The following is a 21,079-nucleotide window of genomic DNA, read 5'->3' on the forward strand; positions in this document are numbered from 1 at the left end:
TACAAAACAACAAACAAAGTGATGGATTTAGTAATGAGATTGTTTCTCTTCTGAACTTAATATTTGATTAGATTAGCTTTGTTTTTAGAATTGTTATTACATTTTTTAAATCTATAAAATTGTATTGTAGTTTATAATTTTCTAACCAAGCATATAGGAGTGAATGTACCTGAATATACCTAGATATGCTTGGATATTTTAGTATATTCTATCATCTATTATAAACATGTGTAGTATCTTAAATTTATAAATCCATTCATTTATATTAATAATATATTTATAAATATAAATATAGGTGCGACTTCGTCCGGCTTTGCTCCTTCCAAGTTCATCTCGTGAAAGAAAGTGATGGCGAGCTTTGCATGGCCGTTGTGGGCGAGTGCTGTGAGCAAAGAGTTACAGGTTTTATCGACGTGCTCGCTTCCATGGTAGGGAGAATCCATTGAAACGTTACACTTGGTCATGTTTATAAACATCTCTCTGGCTTCCTCAAGATACCCATTCTGGGCATATACGCTCACCATAGCTGCCCATGATACCACGTCCCTCTCCACGCTTTGATCAAACACTCTCTTTGCATGGCCAGCTTGGCCGCTTTGAGAGAAGCCCACCACCATTATTGTCCACGAAACCACTTCTTTGTGCGGCATTCTCTCGAAGCGTATTCCAGCCTCTCGGATATGGGCGTTTGTGACGTATTCATTGAGCACGGTGTTCCACGATCGAGAACTCTGGTGTGGATGAGATCGAGCAAAGCCAGAGCTCGATCCATGCGGTCGCTGCTCGAGTATCCCGCGATCATGGTGTTCCACGAGACGGTGTCGTGCTTTGGCATCGAGCAAAACACCGCTTCGGCGAGATCGATCTGGTTGGAGCTCGAGTAAGCGACGAGCATGGAGTTCCAGGTGACAATCAGCCTGGACGAGATCTCCTGCTTCACAGAGAATTCGGATCATCGTGTTCCACGACTCGAGATCTCGCGCGGGCATCCTCCAAAACGTCGCGATAGCTTCTTCGAGACAGCCACTCTGGACGAACGCGGCTGATGAGCGGACCTTCGACGTAATGAGGCTAGCGCCGCCGCTGGTCATCTCGGATGCGGAGCTGGAGCAGTGCGTGGTGAGCTACATTTCTTCGCTGGAAAAAACAAGTTTGTCACATTCCAGAAGCTGGGATTAGAGCGAAATGAAGGATCAATCCATGGGAAGTCCGTGAGCTCTGAGTCGAGGAACACTACAACACGAACTCAAGTCGGAGGAACCCTTCTTGACTATGAATTTTGTGTAGTGGATGATCGCTTCGTCAAGGAAATTTGGGCCCACGAGAGCCGTGGCCGAGTTGGAGGTCCCGCGTATAAAGTAGAAGCTCTCGCTTCTTCACATTACACATATTCTCTACGCTCTCCGCCTCCGCAAATGGCTCCTCGTCTCCTCACACTTTTGATCTTGGTGGTGGTGACTCTGGGAGTGATTGAAGTGAGTGCTCTCGATCCTTGTTCGCCACAATAGCTCTGATAGATAGATATCTCACGTTTTGATCTACAATCTTCCATTTTAGATAGACATCTCAATGTTTATTCCATGCTAGATATATTCCATCTCACTTTCCATGCGAGATATATCTCACGTTTAGATCTCAATTTCGCAATATCTCACGGTTGGATTGATAGAAAGATATCTCGATCACGTGTTTATCTCAATCTTGATCCAGATGTTTCAAGTTTGATCCAATCTTTTCTTACGTGAGTGTCTGTTTGTTGTGCAGGCCCAGTGCGATTTCTCCCGATCCTGCAGCGGCATAACTTATGGCGGCAGCACCCTGATTGCAAACTGCGTGAACCAAGCCGGTGCCACGGTGCGCTCGCAGATTGATCTAAACACCTGCGTGGGCAACAACAATGGGCAGCTCGACTGCTCGAGCGGCTACTTCCAGTCGTGCGCCGGTATCCAGTACTCGGGCACCACCGTCAGTGCGACGTGCCCCAGCGTCTCCAACCAGCCCATCTTCTCTTCGCGCGACCTCAACAGTTGCGTCCGAAACAGCAATGGCAACCTCCAGTGTTGCTGAGAATCGCATATCTCATGTATGCGGTGATTAGAGGCTGGTTGTGTAGTAACAATTTAGGCCTCATGAAATAAAATGCGGTGATGATCTCTTTAACTGTTCTATGATTTTTGTCAAGAGTAATGAGAAGTAGTAGTTTTTTTTGTATCATGGCAATGAGCTATGGATGTATGAAATCAGTAGATCATCCCAAATGAAATAAATGAGAATTAGTGTGGCTTTCATATAAGTTTACAGCAATTAGCTATAGAATTTTGCGATCTTTCCCCTTGACGGGGACAATTATGTGTTTCCCTTCGCGGCTATGATCAAAAACGTGTTTCTCACTGACCAATGACCAGGGCTTGCCGTTTGCGATCATAGGAAACACTTAATTGTCCTTGTCTGCCATCCTCCATAGTTTAGGTCCATTATTTCTGGGAAAAATCTCATGAACTCTTTGAATGAAAGTGTAGAAATGAATGAAAATAACAAAAATCTATCGCTCATTGTCATTAAACTTATATAAAAGAATCTTTCCCAGAAAGAATGGTCTTTGCATGGTCAGTTGATATTGTCTACAAGCAGTAATACATACCTCACCAGCTATTGGAGCATCCACTTATATGGCCCTGTTCCTTAAGCTATTGTGACCTTATACCAGCATTATGCTTCCTTAGAATGAAGGTTGAGTGACACCTCCTTCATCAAGAACCAAGCAACCGAGGCCTGTCGTCGATTATAACTTTAATGTTGCATTACCCTTTGACTATAACTTGGGAACTGATGTTGTTTGGCTTTCACCTCCAACGACATCATCCATCACCAGCATAAGTATTAATATCTTTTTAAATGCTTCTTGGTTTGCTCTTGTTATGTTCTTGCTGGCTATAATGGCCATTGTCACTCACATCAAACACATTTAAATTAATTATATATTTCTAGAATTCACATTTATAAATTTTGTAAATTTTTGCATAATTTTTTCATATTTTTTATATATAAATAAAAGTATGTTTTTCTCTGTTCAATATACTAATATATGGTACTTTTAATCCTTTTGATTCTTTGTAATCATAATTGTAATCTATATTTTCTATTATTATTGAGATATCTTGAATGATATATTATTAAAATTTAATATTAGTTTACATTTTTTTTATAATGTATATAGTATGCACATATTTAGATTTTTTCAGAAGTTTATATATAGTATCGCAATATCGTATATAGTTTCTTTAAAAATTCACTCAAAGGTATATATATAATCAATACAAAAATATAAATATTTGATATATATTGAATATAAAATATGCTAATACCAATTTTTGTATAAAACATATATAACCTATGTTTTTTATTGATCTATCATTAAAAATGAAAAAGAAGACAACTCATAATTAAAAATCTGTTAAAGTTGTTAAAACACTTTTACTTGAAAAATCTGGTGGTTAAGTATTCTTGGTCAAATTACATATTGTAAGCTTAGGAAAATAGCTAATAGCAAATTATCTACTTTGAAGACTCTATTAAACCACACAGAAAAACACTTGTTAAATATTAATTCCAAAACTTGACATTAGCAAGTTCTTGTAATTGTGAAGACAGGCCAATGAAGGGGATTTCATCTCCACTTATCTTTTCATAGTGTGACTATTGTTGAAGAATGATTTCCTTCAACTGCTACATCTTGTTGGCAAGACTCCATTTGAACCAACAGAATATATTGATTGGATTATCAAGAATCAATATTTGATTATATTTAATATTTATTAAAATTTATATTTATTGTGTTAATATTTATTCTATGCTTAATACATTGTAAAACAAAATTACATTACAAATCCAAACTCTCCATAGCAGCAAAAGTCGTGATATGAACCACACACTTTCTTGCCTAGTAGGTGGCTTACACATTACTGCAATTGCTTAAGGTGTTATAGTTTTGGCCACAAGGATGGCTTGTTGGCTGATTTTCCATATAAAATTTTGAGTTATAGTAATTATACAAGCTTTTGTGAAATTTTATCACTAATACCTCAACATTAATGTGATTCATCACTTCTACCTAATAAACAAGATAGAGATTGATGAAAAGTTTACATGAATTGCTAATAACACACTAGATAATATTTTAAAGGTAAGAAAATAAATCAAAAGCAATGGTTTTTTTTCTTCCACAACAGAACTTCTTGAAATTTGTATCAGAATATATATAAATTATAAGATTTTATTTTGTTTTTAAACTTTCAAAACCTTAACTGAATAAACCTAAATTCGAAAAATAAGGTGGAAAAGTGTTTCCGCATGCTCTTTGGCAAAAATCATTCCAAGCTCATTGCCACCGATCCAAAACTTAGATTAAACCTACATCACATTTATTTGATGAGATATGAGAATTTCTCAGCAACACTGGAGGTTGCCATTGCTGTTTCGGACGCAACTGTTAAGGTCGCGAGTGGAGAAGATGCCCTGGCCGGAGACGCTGGTGCACGTCGCACTGACGGTGGTGCCCGAGTACTGGATACCGCGCACGACTGGAAGTAACCGCTCGAGCAGTCGAGCTGACCGTTGTTGTTGCCCACGCAGGTGTTTAGATCAATCTGCGAGCGCACCGTGGCACCGGCTTGGTTCACGCAGTTTGCAATCAGGGTGCTGCCGCCATAAGTTATGCAGAAATCGCACTGGGCCTGCACAAACAGACGCTCACGTAAGATCTTGATGCATATTGATAGATATTGAGTGAGATATCTGGAAGAACAACGAGATATTGAGTGAGATATCTGTCTAGCATGCCCCTAGCATGGAAGAAGAACGAGATATTGAGTGAGATATCTAGCTAGCATGGAAGATGGAGCGTGAGATATCTATCTCAGATCAAAACATGAGATTTATCTCCAAGGCCTCGACTTTCTATCACGGCGAAAAAGGATCGAGACCACTCACTTCGATCACTCCCAGAGTCACCACCATCAAGATAAAAAATGTGAGGAGACGAGGAGCCATTTGCAAAGAGCGTAGAGCGTAGATAAGATGTGTGTGTGGAGAAGCGAGAGAGCTTCTACTTTATACGTGGTACCACATTCCAGAAGCTGGAATTAGAACAAAATCAAGGATCGTTGGAGTCCAGACGAGGAACTTAAACCCTTCTTGACTAAGAGTGTCGTGTATCGGATCGCTTCGTCAAGGATTTTGGGAGGCCAACTAGAGCCGTGGCCGAGTTGTGTTTTTCTCCGAAGGCTCTTCATCAATCCAGAGAAGAAATGCAGCTCACGAGGATTTCCACGCACTGCTCCAGCTCCGCCTCCGAGATGACCAGCGGCGGCGCTAACCTCACCACGTCCCCGGCCCCCGCCGTCAGAACGATCAGCCCTTTGCTGCGAGCCGCCGTCACCAGCGGCGCCGCCGGTACGTCCAGCTGAATCCCAACCAGCAGCCCGGCACCACGGACTTCCTTTACGTGCGCGAACGGTGCCAGCCTTCGCGTCAGGAGCTCTCGCAAATGGTTGCCTTTGCCTGCGACGCTGTCTAGAAAGCCGGGCTCTTGGAGACAATCGAGAACTGCCAGAGCCGCGCTGCAAACCAGAGGACTCCCGGCGAAAGTGCTGCCGTGATCGCCTGGAACAATGGCGTCCGCTACTGCTTGAGTCACGAGGACAGCTCCAATCGGCAACCCCCCAGCAAGCGGCTTGGCCAGAGTCATGATATCCGGCTCTATGCCGTATGCTTCGTGCGCCCATAGCTTTCCAGTTCTGCCGAGACCGCACTGGACCTGGAAGTTTTTGGAGGAGTTGACGAAAGAAACAAAAAGAGAGAGTGGAAGCTTACCTCGTCAAAGACTAGGAGGGTTCCAGTGCTGGAGCACAGCGCTCGAAGGCCTTCGAGGAAATGGCCAATCGCTGGATAGACACCGCCTTCGCCCTGGACAGGCTCTACAAACACCGCCGCGGTTCTCTGCTGCTGGACGATCTTCTTGGCGGCTTCCAAGTTGCCGAACTCCACAAACTTGACCCCGGGCATGATTGGCTCGAACGGAGCCCGGTACTTGTCCTTGCTCGTCAGCGCCAGAGCTCCCAGAGTTCTCCCGTGGAAGCTATTGGAGAAGGCCACGAAGTCCGTGGCGATGGGCTCTTCCACCAGAGGAGGAGATGCCTGCTTGTCACTCATATCTTTGGCTTTCACCCTCTGGTACTTTCTCGCAAACTTGATTGCGGCCTCGTTGGCCTCGGTGCCAGAGTTGGAGAAGAAGACGCGATCTGCAAAGCAGGATTGGACCAATCTCTCTGCGAGTCTCACCTGGAACCACCATGAACAGAAGAAGTTTTCCATGCAAACACATCGAGAAGAGATTTCATACCTGAGGCAAGGAGTGATAAACATTGCTGACATGCGCGAGCGTGGTAGCCTGCTCCAAGACGGCTTTCACCCACAGCGGATCGCCATGCCCCAGGGAATTCACAGCGATCCCGGCCGCCATGTCCAAGTACTCCTTCCCATCGATGTCGTAGAGCTTGCATCCATGCCCCCTCACAAACGCCACTGGAACTCCATCATAAGTATGGACGAACAGCCTCGCCTCGGCATCGATCACGTCCTGGCTACACTCGAGCGGCACTCGCTGCTGCTGCTGCTCCGTGGCCGCATTTTGGCGCACATCCACCGCCAGCACTTTCTTGGGCAATCTAGGGGCTAGCTTACAGCGAGCTCCAAATCCCGCCCGCGAAAATGCCACACCCCGATGCTGCTGCTGCTGCTGCTGGTAGAAAGAGTCGATGTAGCAGCCATTGAGGCCCCCCTGACTGCATGCCATACCTGGCGCCTCCCTGATGCCCCCAAGAATTGAAGAACCCTATAAACCCCACTGCCACTGTGCGCCATTTCCCCCTAGTAAAAAAGCACAAAAACTTTTAGGGTTCTTCCCGCAATCTTTTTCTTTTCTTCCGGAGCAGGCTCTTGATATCTTCACTAAAATAGCGAGAATGAAAGCTAACCTCCAATTTGTATTGTGGTATGTGGGGAGCATATCTCCCAGAAATTCCACCAGTTCGATTGATCAAACGTGAAATTCCTTGAGGAACTGCGGTGCTTGGGCCATTTACATCCACCTGTGGATCAAACATCACCATGGAAGTGAGAGATTTCTATCAAATTCCTTTTGTACCCTTTCAAAGAGTGGGAAGTGTGGCCCAAATCGAGTCGAGACCGTGTCTCTTGCCCGGCGAATTGGTTGCACGGGAATGCCAGAATCTCTAGCCCTGGGGAATCGCGACTGCATTCGCAGCTATAGCTTGGAGCAAAGACACACAAGATCAAACGGACCTTCGTCCATGTATTTTACGTGGAGCTAGTTGAGCTCCTTGTACATGCTCGAAGAAGACGCCATGCATGGATCAAATAAGAAATTGGAAATGGAAGGGAGAAAACAAAGAGGAGACACGCACGACATTGTGGCGACATTGACGATCAAAAGAACTTTGTCTCTGTATTTACTCATGGAAACCTTCTTGCCGTGCTTGTCCTGTGAATCGATCAAAAAAGAAGAAACAATGAGTTGGAATACCCTAACAACGATATCCCTGTGAATATGCTTTTCCAATGAAAGGATAGCTAATCCGTTGTAGTCTAGTTGGTCATGATACTCGGCTCTCACCCGAGAGACCCGGGTTCAAGTCCCGGCAACGGAAGATTCTTGGAACTTTGATTTTAGAAAATCAGAACTTTTTATTTACAAACTTTTGATTTGTACGTTCTGGGGTTCCATCGCTAAGATCCTCCCTCCATTGCTGTGAAGATATCAGTTCTCGTGGCAATGCCTGGAAAATTGACGAGCTCAGCGAGATCGAGACGGGAAAACACATTACCAATGACTTGGTCCGAGTTGTTAACGATAGGATCTTGCTCTTGAGCATGGTGTTAGATTTAACTCCTCTTTCTTTTCTTTTTCTACTTTTTTTGTGAGAAAGAAACTCAGTTTTGTCAGCAGATAAGGTGATGGCAGGCGAGCTCATCACTTCCTGAATAGGCGTCTTGAGCTGGAAGGAATAGAAGAGATTAGAAGAGAACCTTGTCAAATCTATCGTGATACATACCCCTCTAGAGCCTTTGGTTCTATCCTTCCTGGACAGAACACCGACGCAGTGAAAATCCTTGTCTACCACCAGGAGCCCGGAGATACCTCACTGAGCTGGTTTTTCACTGATTGGAGCCGGAAGTTTTGCATTTCATTTAAAGTCGTTCACAGGTAGTTTTCGAGACAGCTGTGTTCTTGATCTAGGATCGTGTTACCGCCGGCCTAAATGGGGTGAAGAAAATGAATGATATTTTCATGGATAATAGCATCGTTGGGGTCCATGTATGAGTATCAAATTTTTTCGGTATTTCTTACACTTTATATGATAGTTTCAAACTTGAAATTGTCACATAGGGGAAAATTTTAGATATGACCAAGCACTTACGGAAATAAAACACAATTAATAAATAATATTTGTAATCAAATTTTTTGTTTTCTAGCGTTAATCAGCAATATCTCGTCATGTGGATAACACACTAGACAATGTCTCAGCATTAATTACAGAGAGCCGGAAAATGGGTGTGTGGTAGTTTGATGCATGCATTATGAATAAGGTAGTAAAGAATTTACCCTTGAGCTGGATGATCAGCAAGGATTTTTTTTATATTAAAGCGTTCTTGTTCTACTTCAGCCAGTAAAAATTTTTGTTGTGGAGTATAAGAAGAATTGGGAACATTTATCAATAACATCACTACTATAGACATGAAGATATTATATTTCTATACATGTGTACTTACTGGTTGACTTTTACTCAGGGAGGGATACCATGTTGCCGTTGTTCAAGCCTCATGCTTAAAAATAAAAATATCAAGCATTGGTGTATATATATGTATTCCTTTCTCTTCACTTCTTCACACTCCATTCCATTTCCTCTGCTCCACACCATGTTTCATCTCCACCAATATGCAATATGGACGGGTTTAGGGAATATTTATAGCTTTCAGGAGTTCAATTTATTTATAATTAAGTACTCATTACTAGATTAAAGTTATAAGCATGACTATAAATAATAATTATTTCAATCAACTTTATAAAACTTCAATGACAAATTATAGTTTTGAGCTTCTAACAAATTATGGTTTTGATGTTATTTCTACTGATAAAAAAAGAAATTGATTTCTCAATTTAACATAACCTCCCATTTTTTGTAATGCAATAAATTTTTGTAATATATATGAAAAAGCTTCAATAAGATAATTTCTAGTAGCTTTAAGATTACGAGTTGTTCTTCTTGATATTACTAAAGAAACTTTCAGATTTGGAGAATATTCTCTGTACCTTATTCTCAATGGGCATTGATTTAACATATTATTTGAAACATCACAATATTCATTAGTATTAATTATTGCTTGTTGACCATGTGTGTAACAGGATTCAATGCAGCACTTGAATAACACAAATATTTAATAAAATATCAAAGAAAAAATATTAAAACAATTTTAAGTATCATAATTTATAAAACCTTAAAAACTTACAAAATATTTAAATAGGATAACATAAGCACTATTGCTATGGGTTGGCGTGACTATTAAGGATAGATATATATGTTTCTAAATATTATTTATAATGAATTTTTAATACCTTACGTATGTCAAGATATTAGAAGTATTTAAAAATTATTAAATTAAAAATTAAAAATTATATTTTTATCAACTTAAAATTATATTTTATAAATGTAGAAGATTAATAACTTAATATTATGTAAGTATAATAAAGTTTTGTACTTATTATATTGCAATTTAAGAATTTTATGGTAGTAATTGATTGCTTTTATAATCAAGAGTATAACCAAACACTGTCATACTTATATATGAATACGAATTTGTATTTAAATGTTCAGAAAAATCATTTTATTTTCTAATTTATGATTATTCTTATATAACTATTACACATTTCTTTTATTTTCCCTCTGAAATATTCAAGAAAGAAGAGGAAAATTACAAAGAAATAAACAAAGTGTAATGAGATTGTTCCTCTTCTGAACTTGGTATTTGATTAGATTAGCTTTATTTTTAGAATTATTATTACTATTGTAGTTTATAATTTTCTAACCAAGCATATAAGAGTGAATGTACCTGAATATACCTAGATATGCTTGAATATTATAGTATATTCTATCATCTATTATAGTGAATATATCTTAAATATATAAATCCATAGGTATTTATAAATATAATAGGTGCAAGCGGCGAGAACAATCGCGAACGAGACTTCGTCCTTTGCTCCTTCCAAGTTCATCTCGTGAAAGAACGTGGTGGCAAGCTTTGCATGGCCGTTGTGGGCGAGTGCTGCGAGCAAAGAGTTACAGGCTTTCTCGACGTGCTCGAGGGAGAATCCATTGAAACGTTACACTTGGTCATGTTTATAAACATCTTTCTGGCTTCCTCAAGATACCCATTCTGGGCATATACGCTCACCATATTCCAGCCTCTCGGATATGGGCGTTTGTGACGTATCCATTGAGCACGGTGTTCCACGATCGAGAACTCTGGTGTGGGATGAGATCGAGCAAAGACAGAGTTCGATCCATGCGGTCGCTGCTCGAGTATCCCGCGATCATGGTGTTCCACGAGACGGTGTCGTGCTTTGGCATCGAGCAAAACACCTCTTCGGCGAGATCGATCTGGTTGGAGCTCGAGTAATTGACGAGCATGGAGTTCCAGGTGACAAAGCTGTGCTGCGGCATTCTCGCGAATCTCTCTCGCGCTTCCTTCGTGTGGCCTCTCTGAGCTTGTCCCGTGAGTAGCGTCGTCCAGGACACAACGTTTCGCAGCGCCATTCCATCGAAGATCCTCTCGGCCTGGACGAGGTCTCCTGCTTCACAGAGAATTCGGATCATCGTGTTCCACGACTTGAGATCTCGCGCGGGCATCCTCCAAAACGTCTCGATAGCTTCTTCGAGACAGCCACACTGGACGAACGCCGAGACCACCGCATTCCATGACACGATATCCCACTCGGGCATCCTCTCAAACGCTGTTCGAGCCATTTCCACTCGACCATTGTGTCCGAATCCCGCCACCATCGCCGTCCACGAGAGAAGATTCGCAGCTGGAGCTCGAGAGAACATCCGCTCCCCCTCGACAATCTTTCCCTGCTCGGCTCGCGCGGAGAGAAGGTTGTTCCATGCCGCGAGATTCCACTGCGGCATGCGATGGAAGGCGATATCTCCATCGTCGAGCTCGCCATTCTGTGCCAGCGCAGAGATTAGAGCGCTCCACGACGTCGAATCTCTTCGCTCCATCGAGTGAAAAGCCCTGGCTGCCTCATGCGTGAAGCCGGAGTTTGCATAGCCCGTGATCATCGCGTTCCACGAGATCACGTCCTTCTCGGGAATCTGCCGAAAAAGAAACTTTGAGAAGATCTCCTGAGCTCGATTTATGTTACCTGTGTTGGACATGGCCAGGAGCGCGTACCAGGAAAGCCGGTCCCGCTCCGGCATGGAATCAAACAGATGCTTTGCAAGGTGGTGATGCCCGAGCTGGGAGCGATTCAAACACACAGCGCGCATCTTTCAATCGCCCGCACTTGCTATACGCCCTCAGGATCTGGTTCCCCAGCAGCGTGTTGTCGCGAAATTCGCTGCGGCGAATGGATTCCCGGACCCTTTCTAGCTCCTCCACGTTCTTGGAGGTGGAGCAGGCCTGGAGGGCCTCTACAAAAGAATGGAAGGCATCGTGGCGAGGATCGCGCGACGAGAGCGAGATCCTCGATCGCATCACTCGCCATGAATGCGGGCGAGCAGTGGAGAAGATCTATATCTAAAGTTCACACTCCCAGGCTATTCCAAAAGATCAAACTTTGTATGACGGTGTTCCCTCAAGATCTGTTCTCCAGCAGCGTGTTCTTTCTTCTTCCATCGTCTGGAAAGCTGGAAGCTGCGTAAGTGTTGGCCAAGAACACATAGGCTGCTCCCTCCCGGCCATCCAATCTCATCACGGCCTCAAACGCCACCCTTCCAATTCTCACATTCCTCCACTTCTGGCAGGCAGCCAAGAGCGCGAGCCAAATCGTCTTGTCGGCCTCCACAGGCATGCTTTCTATGGTTTCCAAGGCATCGTCCAGGCGGTTTGCTCGTCCCAAGAGATCCACCATGCAAGTGTAGTGATCCAGGCCCGGCGAGATTCCAAACTTTTTCATGAGCTCGAAGAACTCCCTCGCCTTGTCTACAAGGCCGGCATGGCTGAAAGCCGTGAGGATCAACAGGAAAGTTACGCCGCTGGGCCGGATTCTTTCTTCCACCATCTTCTCGAAGAGCTCCAGTACTCGAGCAGTATTGCCTTGCTTTGCAAATCCTGCCATGACTGTGTTCCACGCCACCGAGTTCCTCGTCTCCATAGCTTGGAAAACCTCCATTGCATCGACCATGCTTCCACACTTTCCGTAGAAATCGATCAAACAGGACGCGAGCTGCTGCTTGTGCTCCTCCAAGTGATCACCACCACGGATCTCCGCGTGGATCTCTTTCCCTGTCTTGAGAGCTCCCAGGATCCCGCAAGCTTTCAAAGCCGCCATGAAAGTCACTCCATCCGGAACGAAAGACCCGTTCTCCAGCATCCGCCGAAAGAGCTCGAGCGCCAGCTCCGCCTCTCCGGCCTGAGCATAGCCTGATATCATCGCGTTCCACGAAACCAAGTCACGGTTCTCCATCTTCTCAAAAACTCTCCTCGCGCTGGACAAGCTCCCGCACTTGGCATACATGTCCACCAGCGTGTTTGCCACCAAAATCTGGCACTCGCAGCCAAGCTCTGACATCTGAGTGTGGATTGCCACGCCCCTCTCCAGGCCAAGAGCTTGATCTCTCGCTGGAAAGTTTGCGCAGGCTTTCAAGGCAGCGATGAAAGTTGCTCCATCAGGTCTCAAGCCATCTTTCACTTGCATGAGGTCGAAGAGTTCCAATGCTCGCTCGCTGCTGCTGTTCTGTGCGTATCCCAGGATGAGAGCGTTCCACGAGACCAAGTCACGCCTTCTCATCCTCCAAAACACCCGGCTAGCGTCTTCCATGCTTCCACACTTGCAGTACATATCCACAAGGCTGTTCTGCACGAAAAGCTCCGAGCCACACCCCATCCTTTCTGCCTCGGCGTGGAGAGAAAATCCCTTCTCCATGGACTCTAGCTTGACAACCTTGCCTTGAATCACCTGGCCCTGTTCTTTCGCCGAGAGCTCCGCACAGGCCTTTAGAGCAGCCACCACGGTTCTTGAATTTGGCTGGCACTGATCCAATCTCGTGAAGAACTGGAAAAGCTCGAGCGCAATTTCGCCATCTCCATTCTGAGCGTAGCCAAGGATGAGAGCTGTCCATGACACGACGCTCCACCTCTTCTCTAGCCGGTTGAAGACCCGCTGCGCGTCGTCCATGGTTCCACACTTGGCGTAGAAGTCGACCAGAGTGTTGGCCACGAAAACATCCATCTCGTAGCCACCATTTGCAAGCTCCGAGTGAAGAGCCATGCCTCTCTCCAGAGACTTGAGCTTGAAAAGCCGTCCACCCTTCATCGAGCTCGAGGAAGCGAGACGCTGACCAGCTTCCTTGGCTGCACAGTCACAACAAGCCGTCAAGGCGGAGACAAAACTTCTCGCGTTTGGAGTGAATTTTTCTACCTCTTGCATGCTCCGGAAGAACTCCAAGGCAAGGTCTCCTCGTCCACACAGCGCGCAAGCCATCACCATCGCGTTCCACAGCACCAGGTCGCGGCACTGCGCTCTCCAAAACGCCCGCTCCGCGTCTTGGATGCTCCCACACTTTGCGTAGAAATCCACCAGCGTGCTCGCCACGAAAATCTCTGCGTCATAGCCAGATCTCGCCAGCCGGGAGTGAAGAGCCATCCCCGTCTCCAAACTTTTCATCTTTGGTTCTTCCCTGGTGGCCATGTTGGTGCAAGCTTTCAAGGTGGCGACGTAAGTTCTCGCGTTTGGCTTGCAGCCACTGGAATCCATCCGAAGAAGGAGCTCCAGCGCGACCTCTCCTCGTCCAATCTGTGCGTATCCCATCATCAAGCTTGTCCAGGAGACGACGCTGCGGTGTTTCATCCTCTCAAACACCCGCCGAGCATCGTCCAAGCTCCCGGACTTGACGAAAGTATCGATGAGCGTGTTCGCGACGTAGATATCCGACTCAAATCCCAGCTTCACGGCCAAAGCTTCCACGCTTCTGGCAATCTCCAAAGAATCGACCATCGTGGATTCTCCATGTTTCTTCGAGCTCGATCTTCTAGAGTCTCTCTCGTGATCTTTCTCCTTGTCCGCGCAGTCCGCACAGCACTTGAGCACGGCCACGAGAGTCCGGGGATTTGGAACGAAGCCGAGATCTTGCATTGCCGAGAATACCTGGAGCCCGACCTCCCCCTTCCCAGCGTGCGCATACCCCGCGACGAGCGAATTCCACGAGACACTGTCCAGAGCTCCGGCGGCCAGCATTCCCTGGAAGAAGAAACGGCGGGCGTCTTCAATGCCGCCACACCTGGCGTAAGTGGAAACGATGGCGTTGGCCACGAAAACGTTGAGAGCATTGCCTTGGTGCGCCGCAGTGGCGTGGATCTTCCTGGCGGACTGGAGGTCGCTGGCGCCGCCGCAAGCTTTGAGCGAGGCGATCGTGTCGGGAATGCTAAGCATACCTTCAAAAGCCCTACATTCTAGATACGACACGAAGAACCCTAACGGACCGTCTTTATAAAAAGGAAACACTGCAAGGGGAGAAAGGTGGCTATCAAGTGATAGTTACACAAACCCATAGGAAGATCAAGCCTTCGCCTTGGCAAATTCTCGGGACTTAGCCAAAAGCGCGGTAGTCTCTTCGTTGTCCGCCACCTTTGATTTCATCATCCTGAACTCAAACTGCAATGGCGCCGGCCTCTCTGCCGCGATGTAAACCTCGAGCAGCTGATTGAACACCCGCGCGTCTCGCCACCCTTTGTACCTCGCGAACAAGGCCTCCGCCGCCTCCACGTCCTTGGCCTTCTTGTAAACCGGCAGCATCTTCTTGAGCGTCAAGTAGCTCGGCCTCGTCCTCGGGCAGCACACCTCGAGCGCTTCCTTGGTCTTTTCCATGGCCAGATCGCGCTCCTTGAGCGCAATGTGCCCGGCAATCAGCTCGTCGTAGCAGCCAAACGGGATCTTCCGCTCGCCCTCCTTGTTCTTGAGATGATTGACAAGCCCCACTGCTCGATCCATCCTCCCGTTCGTCACGTAGGCTCGGACCAGCGATGGATAGAAAGTCATGAGATCCGGCTTCTTCCACGACTCGACACGCTCCGTAAAGTGATAGACCGTTTCCATCTTCCCGACCTGTCCGAAAGCTTCCACTCCGGCTGCGAAGGCGTACGTTGGGATGTGGTCGTGGCTCTCGATCAAGGCCCAGGCCTTCTTCACGCCACTGAAATCGCCCATGTAAGCGTAGGCGAGCATGGCATTGGTGGCGGCGTTGAGTCCATCCTTTTTCGTGTCGAGACTGCTCAAGGTGTCGTCCAGGATCGTCTCGGCCTCCTTCTTGTCGATCTCGATCCCCAGCCTGCGACTGTACTTTGCGAGCGTCCAGAAGGTGAGGTCGCTGGGCTTGATCCCCGCCTTTCTCATCCGGTTGTAAGCGTCCACAGCCTTTTCGTCCTCCTCCATCCGGATGTACATGAGCATGAGCTGGTTATGAGCTTGGGCGGTGGTGGGAGTGAAGGAGTCGAGGATGAATTCCGCTTTGTTTGCTCGGTTCTTGTTGCAGTAGGCGGACATGATCCGCGTGTAGACCGCGGGAGTCTTGGCCTCGGGTGGCATGTCGTCGAAGATCCTCTTCACGACCTGGAGCTTGTTGGCTTTCTGTGCCGCTTTCATGGAGAGCTCGTAGATCTTGGACGAGACGGGGAGGGGCTTGTCAACGAGCACCCAGCGCATTATCTGGGAGAAGAAGAAGAAAAAATCGATTTTTACGAGCAGTTCTTCAAGCCAAAGTCTTTGCGTACCTTGTAGACTTGGTCATGGCGTTGGCGGCCCCAGAGCTTCCGGAAGAGCTTGAAGAGCATCTCTCTCGTGAACTTGGTCTTGGTCTGTTCCTGCCACTCCGCCACCACAGCCTTGGGCGACCGGTAAGGATTCGCGATGAGCGTGTTGCACAGCAAGTTGTAAGGCACGACCTCGGTCCTGTGGAGCCGGGTGGAATCCGGATCCAAATCCTCCTCCTCCTCCTCGGACGCGGCCTCGGCGGAGAACTTCCCCTCGGAGAATGTACCCGACTTGGAGCTGGCGAGAGCGGTGGCGGCGCTGGAGGAGATGCCCCTGGCGCTGGCCGGGAGGAGAAGCACCATGATCTTGGACTCATTGTGATGCGACGAGACCAAGAAGCTGCGGCACTGAGATCTGTGGAAGAAATGCAATGGGTCGATCCCAAAATCACGGTGGAGGAGACGCTTACCTCGTCGCGCCGCCCGCTTTGGACAGCGCCCTCAGCAAGTACCCCATCTAGGGCACCGAAAAACCCAAAACCCAAAGCTTAGGGAACGGAGAATATTCTAAAATGATGCCTCCTTTAATGCTAACGTTGCATGTGGCATTCTATCTTAGGGCTTATGAATTGACCGATTAAAGAATTGACAATGTTTAAAGCATCTATTTGCTTCTCTATGGCAGACACCCTCGTTTTCTAAAAGGAAGCCCTTTCTCTGTGTCAAACATATCATACGCATTTGGACGTGCGAACAAGGCCAATGTCACCCACGAATTGGCCCTCCAACAACAATTCAATGGCTCCTTTTTCTAGAACATCACAAAAAACAATCCCGGAATTAGGGCACACATAAACCATGGAAGGATGGGCGATTAGAATATATTTCGTATGGTATGGTACCTTGCAAAGAAAAAATTATATGCCCAGTGGGTCCGCTGGGATCTTATTTGCTGCGTTCTTTTACATGGTTCTATATCTCTCTCGCCTTCTTTCTCTTCTTTTCGAGCGCCAAGTTCGAATCACCAACGTGCACCAAAAACATCAAATCATTCGAATTACACACTCCTGCCAAAGTGGACTTGGTCTCATCTGTCCACGTGGACGGCCGCGATGCAGCCACGTTTCATTACCCGATGCTGGGAGCTAGGGTTCTTGGCGAGGAGGAGCCACGCAGCAGCGGGCGCAAGGCGTTGAGTGGGAGGAGGAATCGCGCAGCTAGCTCGGGATGTTTAGATTCATGCGCGGCTTCACTTGGAAGGGCCGGCCGCCTTCAATCGCCGGGAGAATGCGGCTCTAGGAGGCGAGCGAGCGAGCAGTGGTAGATTATGGATTTGGAGCGAGAGTGAGCGCTTGCACAGGTGCCCGCGCGCTGCGTTGATGGCTTCGGAGGATGACAGGTATTTCTCGCGGAAGGAGCTGGCAAAGGGATCCCGTGTGCTTCCAGAGATTGACGAGAGCTACCTCTCTATCTCAGTGGACAGGCTTGATGGAGGAGCTCCCTGCAAGCTAGATGTGGATGAGAGATGGATCATCGATCCCAGGATGCTGCTGGTTGGCTCCAAGCTCGGAGAGGGTGCTCACGGGAAGGTGTACGAAGGAAAGTGAGTAGAAATTTTTGGAGGAGTCGTGACACACACCAATTTATGAATTTTTTTCCTCCTTTCTCCAGGTACCGAGATCTCAGTGTTGCAGTGAAAATCATCCAGGTGGGTGATACGCCAGAGGACGTTGCTAAAGCAAGGTCGAGATTCGTGAGAGAAGTGGCCATGCTTTCGAAAGTACAGCACAAAAATCTTGTCAAGGTATTAACTCCGGTTTTGGAAGCTTGTGTTTTGATTCCCATCCTTCACAGTTTATCGGTGCCTGTGAGGAGCCCATGGTTTTGGTAACCGAGCTACTCAGTGGGAATTCTCTTCGGAAGTATCTCGTGAATTTGCGACCACACCGGATGGAGCTGGAACAAGCTATCACGTTTGCACTGGAGATCGCCCAAGTCATGGACTGTCTACATGCGAATGGAATCATTCACAGGGATTTAAAACCGGGTAAAGTTTCTCTCACTGCGTGCTTGCTCGCAGAATGACTGACTCTTCTCCTCCACTCCCAGATAACTTGCTCCTTACGGCGGATCAAAAGTCTGTAAAACTTGCGGACTTTGGACTGGCCCGAGAAGAAAGTGTTACAGAAATGATGACTGCAGAGACAGGGACGTATCGCTGGATGGCTCCAGAGGTGAGATATGCTCTTATCCATAATCTTCCATTTTGTGCTAAAACAAAACCTTCTCTTTTACTCCCTCGCAGCTCTACAGCACGGTGACGCTAAGAAACGGCGAAAAGAAGCATTATAATCAAAAGGTGGACGTCTACAGCTTTGCCATCGTGTTGTGGGAGCTGCTGACCAACCGGATGCCTTTCGAAGGCATGTCCAATCTTCAAGCCGCGTATGCGGCGGCTTTCAAGGTACTTACAATACTTTTCTCTTCACTTTCCTTTCTCTCTTTTCTAGAGTCTGCTCGCTTGTCAACGTCTCATAAAAAATGCTTTTTTGCGGTTTCCTAGAACGTCAGGCCGAGCCATCCCGAGTCCGAGAAGCTACCCGAGGAGCTAGTGTTCATCCTACAGTCGTGCTGGGCTGAAGATCCGAGTGTGAGGCCTAATTTTGCTCAGGTGGTGAGGATGCTGACGGCATTCCTCTTCTCGCTACCAGGTCCACAAAGGGCTCCTCCCAAGCAGATCATCGTCTCCAAGAACTTTGGAGGGAAGGATCTATCGCCCAGTCCCAGCCCCAGCCCCGGAGGCTCCAATTCCACTTCCAGGATGGAGACGCCCATGTCCGCTGCTGGATCATCCTCCTCGGTGGCTGGAAATGGGAGCCTGTCCACCAAGCACAGCAGGCTCTTCCAGTGCTTTGGCCAGTGTTTTTTGTCAGGAGCTCCCGGAAGCTTGCACTAAAAAGTTCTATAGATCTCTTTTAACTCAGCCTCGCTGTGCCTTGGAGCGAGCAAGGCATTTGTATATATCAAGGCAAACACAGGCTCTTTTCGATCCATGGAATGGAAGAATTAAAAGAAAAGGGAGAGGGGAGAGGACTGAGGCCAGAAAATGGAAATGAGAGCCTCTAGTTTGCCCCGAGCAAAGTTTGCCACTGGAGGCAAGATCGACGCCAAGATGCCTACCTCCTTACGAGTGGAGGGCGCTGGAGATGTCGCCCTCCCTCTCTCCAGGGATGGTTTCCTCAAGCTCCAGGCCATGTCGCAGCGCAAGCACCCTATGGAAACAGTGTACGCCATGCATGGCAAGTTGAAGCGTCCAAGGTGAGCTGCCCACAAATCCCAGACTTTTTCTCAAAGGTGGTGCCCAACCTGGCCATTCCGGTGGCGATAATCAACACCGATTCCTTGATGCCGGATGTGAGACTGTACAAGCTGCTGCTGCATGAGAAAGGTGGCCACTTGCAGTTTCACAGGGATACTGAAAAGGAGGATGGCATGTTTGGGACGATGATCTTGCAGCTCCCCACGGAAGGGTAAGCTGGAAGTTCGCCGTGGAAAGAAGATGCTAGCTTTCGATTTCTCAGGTGCTTCTAGCTCGAGCACGGGCTATTTCCAGAGTGCGTTCTTCTGCGATTGTGAACAGGCTCTGTCTCGTGTTTAATCTGGTGAGGTCGAGCAACCAAAAGGTTTTTCAGATGGATTATTTGAAGCTTCCGTGTCTGCCATTGGGACTGTCCAAAAGCTTCTCAAAGAATGGACAGCCATTGAAAAGGAGCCATATCTTTTGATCCCACTGGGACACAAATACTGGGGTACAAGCCTAAGTTCCGCCGGACTCAAGGGACACGACCGAGTTGTGGCAGCACTTGTGTTGAGTTGCACGGACTTTTTGGATCTCTGCAGGCTCGGGCGAGTTACTTCTTCGTCCGCTATGAAGTAGATAGACTGATCATTGGCGATCAAGAAATCGAGGATTTCGACTTGATAGTTGAGTTGGAGAGCGTTATAAGACGTGCAGCAGATTATGCGATAAGCCAGATGAAACATACTATCATGGAGGCTGGTGCGTCACCATCTACTATACCGCTTCTTTGATGGTGTGGCCAAAGGATCAGAGAGCAGACATGCTGTGCAAGATAGATGTTGTAGCGAACTGGATCGAGGAAAAGCTCAAATCGGAGCCGAAAGCAAACGAGGAAGGACTTAATGCACTTCATCGTAGAAAGGCTCCCCCGTGAGAAATCTTCTTATAAGGATCATCCTCTGCTGGAGCTTTGCCTGAGGCATGATTTTCGCGAAGAAGCCTTCCTGATCATGACGAAGTGTGGGGTGTTGTTTATGGCAAAAGGAGAACGGAAGCCCTGGAAACAATGGTTGCCATGATACAGAAATATGAATGCTACAAAAACTTGATTGAGCTTTTGTTGGAAGCGATGGTCACAAATAACTATGAATGGGATGAAATGATTTTCCGCTTTGCAAGCCATCTACGAGCCAATGGCTTCCAAAACAAGGTTGATGAGCAACAGGACAGTGATCAGTTCGCTGCGTTGTTGGGGCTTGAAGAGGAGACATGGCATGCTTTGAAGGCTGCCACGCCACAGAATACAAGCCCGGAGTGTTTGGCTATGGTGGCGAAGGAGTGGGGACTCGAGAAAAGTCGTCCTCACCTCCAAGAGTTTTGGGACAAGAGCTCTAAAGTTATGAAGAGGAGAGATTTCTTGAAAAAGCTAGCGAGATTTGGTGTGGAGCTCGAGTGCCAAGGGTGTCACGATGCTGCACTGATCTTTGCAAACAAGGAGATCTTCAAAGATGTCACCCTGAAAGAGTTATGACGTGAAACACGTCCCTTAGAATATGCGGATGGTCTGTGTGTGCTGCTCTTGACAAGGGATGACAAGTTCCATGAAGATTTGAGAAATAAGGCCAGCATAGCGATAGTCAAAATCACGAGAAGAGCAGCCGAGTTGTTTGAATTGAAAGAGGATGAAAGGTGACGCAGCTCTTCTCGGAAATGCTGTTAAAATATGGGTGTTGG

At 46.9% G+C, this 21,079-nt stretch overlaps 7 protein-coding genes and 1 non-coding gene across 8 annotated transcripts; 3 read left to right on the plus strand and 5 right to left on the minus strand.

Moving 5' to 3' along the window:
* Positions 1-1,413: 1,413 nt before the first annotated feature.
* LOC9638076 (cyanovirin-N homolog) lies at positions 1,414-2,177 on the plus strand. The gene is made up of 2 exons (XM_024663462.1): positions 1,414-1,475; positions 1,765-2,177. Exons 1-2 carry the CDS (start codon positions 1,416-1,418, stop codon positions 2,065-2,067), a joined length of 363 nt encoding a protein of 120 aa, XP_024519230.1. The 5' UTR covers positions 1,414-1,415; the 3' UTR covers positions 2,068-2,177.
* Positions 2,178-4,368: 2,191 nt separating this feature from the next.
* On the minus strand, positions 4,369-5,052 carry LOC112342134. Its single transcript, XM_024663460.1, has 2 exons — positions 4,990-5,052; positions 4,369-4,733 (listed from the first exon to the last, which is right to left on the minus strand). Exons 1-2 carry the CDS (start codon positions 5,047-5,049, stop codon positions 4,422-4,424), a joined length of 372 nt encoding a protein of 123 aa, XP_024519228.1. The 5' UTR covers positions 5,050-5,052; the 3' UTR covers positions 4,369-4,421.
* A 20-nt stretch (positions 5,053-5,072) lies between these two features.
* Positions 5,073-6,894, minus strand: LOC9638077 (acetylornithine aminotransferase, mitochondrial). The gene is made up of 3 exons (XM_002989708.2): positions 6,401-6,894; positions 5,872-6,339; positions 5,073-5,815 (listed from the first exon to the last, which is right to left on the minus strand). The coding sequence occupies exons 1-3, from the start codon at positions 6,851-6,853 to the stop codon at positions 5,291-5,293; spliced, it is 1,446 nt and encodes a 481-aa protein (XP_002989754.1). The 5' UTR covers positions 6,854-6,894; the 3' UTR covers positions 5,073-5,290.
* A 760-nt stretch (positions 6,895-7,654) lies between these two features.
* TRNAE-CUC lies at positions 7,655-7,727 on the plus strand. The gene has a single exon. It is a non-coding gene; the product is annotated as a tRNA-Glu (tRNA).
* A 2,522-nt stretch (positions 7,728-10,249) lies between these two features.
* On the minus strand, positions 10,250-11,604 carry LOC112342133 (pentatricopeptide repeat-containing protein At2g35030, mitochondrial-like). Its single transcript, XM_024663459.1, has 2 exons — positions 11,501-11,604; positions 10,250-11,450 (listed from the first exon to the last, which is right to left on the minus strand). The coding sequence occupies exon 2, from the start codon at positions 11,415-11,417 to the stop codon at positions 10,527-10,529; it is 891 nt and encodes a 296-aa protein (XP_024519227.1). The 5' UTR covers positions 11,418-11,450; positions 11,501-11,604; the 3' UTR covers positions 10,250-10,526.
* Positions 11,605-11,853: 249 nt separating this feature from the next.
* Positions 11,854-14,764, minus strand: LOC9638129 (pentatricopeptide repeat-containing protein At2g13600). The gene has a single exon (XM_024663494.1). It carries the CDS (start codon positions 14,726-14,728, stop codon positions 11,933-11,935), a length of 2,796 nt encoding a protein of 931 aa, XP_024519262.1. The 5' UTR covers positions 14,729-14,764; the 3' UTR covers positions 11,854-11,932.
* On the minus strand, positions 14,765-16,584 carry LOC9638130. The gene is made up of 3 exons (XM_002989710.2): positions 16,515-16,584; positions 16,066-16,459; positions 14,765-16,000 (listed from the first exon to the last, which is right to left on the minus strand). The coding sequence occupies exons 1-3, from the start codon at positions 16,559-16,561 to the stop codon at positions 14,855-14,857; spliced, it is 1,587 nt and encodes a 528-aa protein (XP_002989756.2). The 5' UTR covers positions 16,562-16,584; the 3' UTR covers positions 14,765-14,854.
* A 603-nt stretch (positions 16,585-17,187) lies between these two features.
* LOC9638131 (serine/threonine-protein kinase STY13) lies at positions 17,188-19,097 on the plus strand. The gene is made up of 6 exons (XM_002989656.2): positions 17,188-17,647; positions 17,716-17,848; positions 17,899-18,091; positions 18,154-18,278; positions 18,350-18,508; positions 18,608-19,097. The coding sequence occupies exons 1-6, from the start codon at positions 17,424-17,426 to the stop codon at positions 18,998-19,000; spliced, it is 1,227 nt and encodes a 408-aa protein (XP_002989702.1). The 5' UTR covers positions 17,188-17,423; the 3' UTR covers positions 19,001-19,097.
* The last annotated feature ends 1,982 nt before the right edge of the window (positions 19,098-21,079 follow it).

The sequence above is a fragment of the Selaginella moellendorffii genome, unplaced genomic scaffold (assembly GCF_000143415.4).
Source record: "Selaginella moellendorffii unplaced genomic scaffold, v1.0 SELMOscaffold_100, whole genome shotgun sequence".
Lineage (NCBI taxonomy): Eukaryota > Viridiplantae > Streptophyta > Lycopodiopsida > Selaginellales > Selaginellaceae > Selaginella > Selaginella moellendorffii.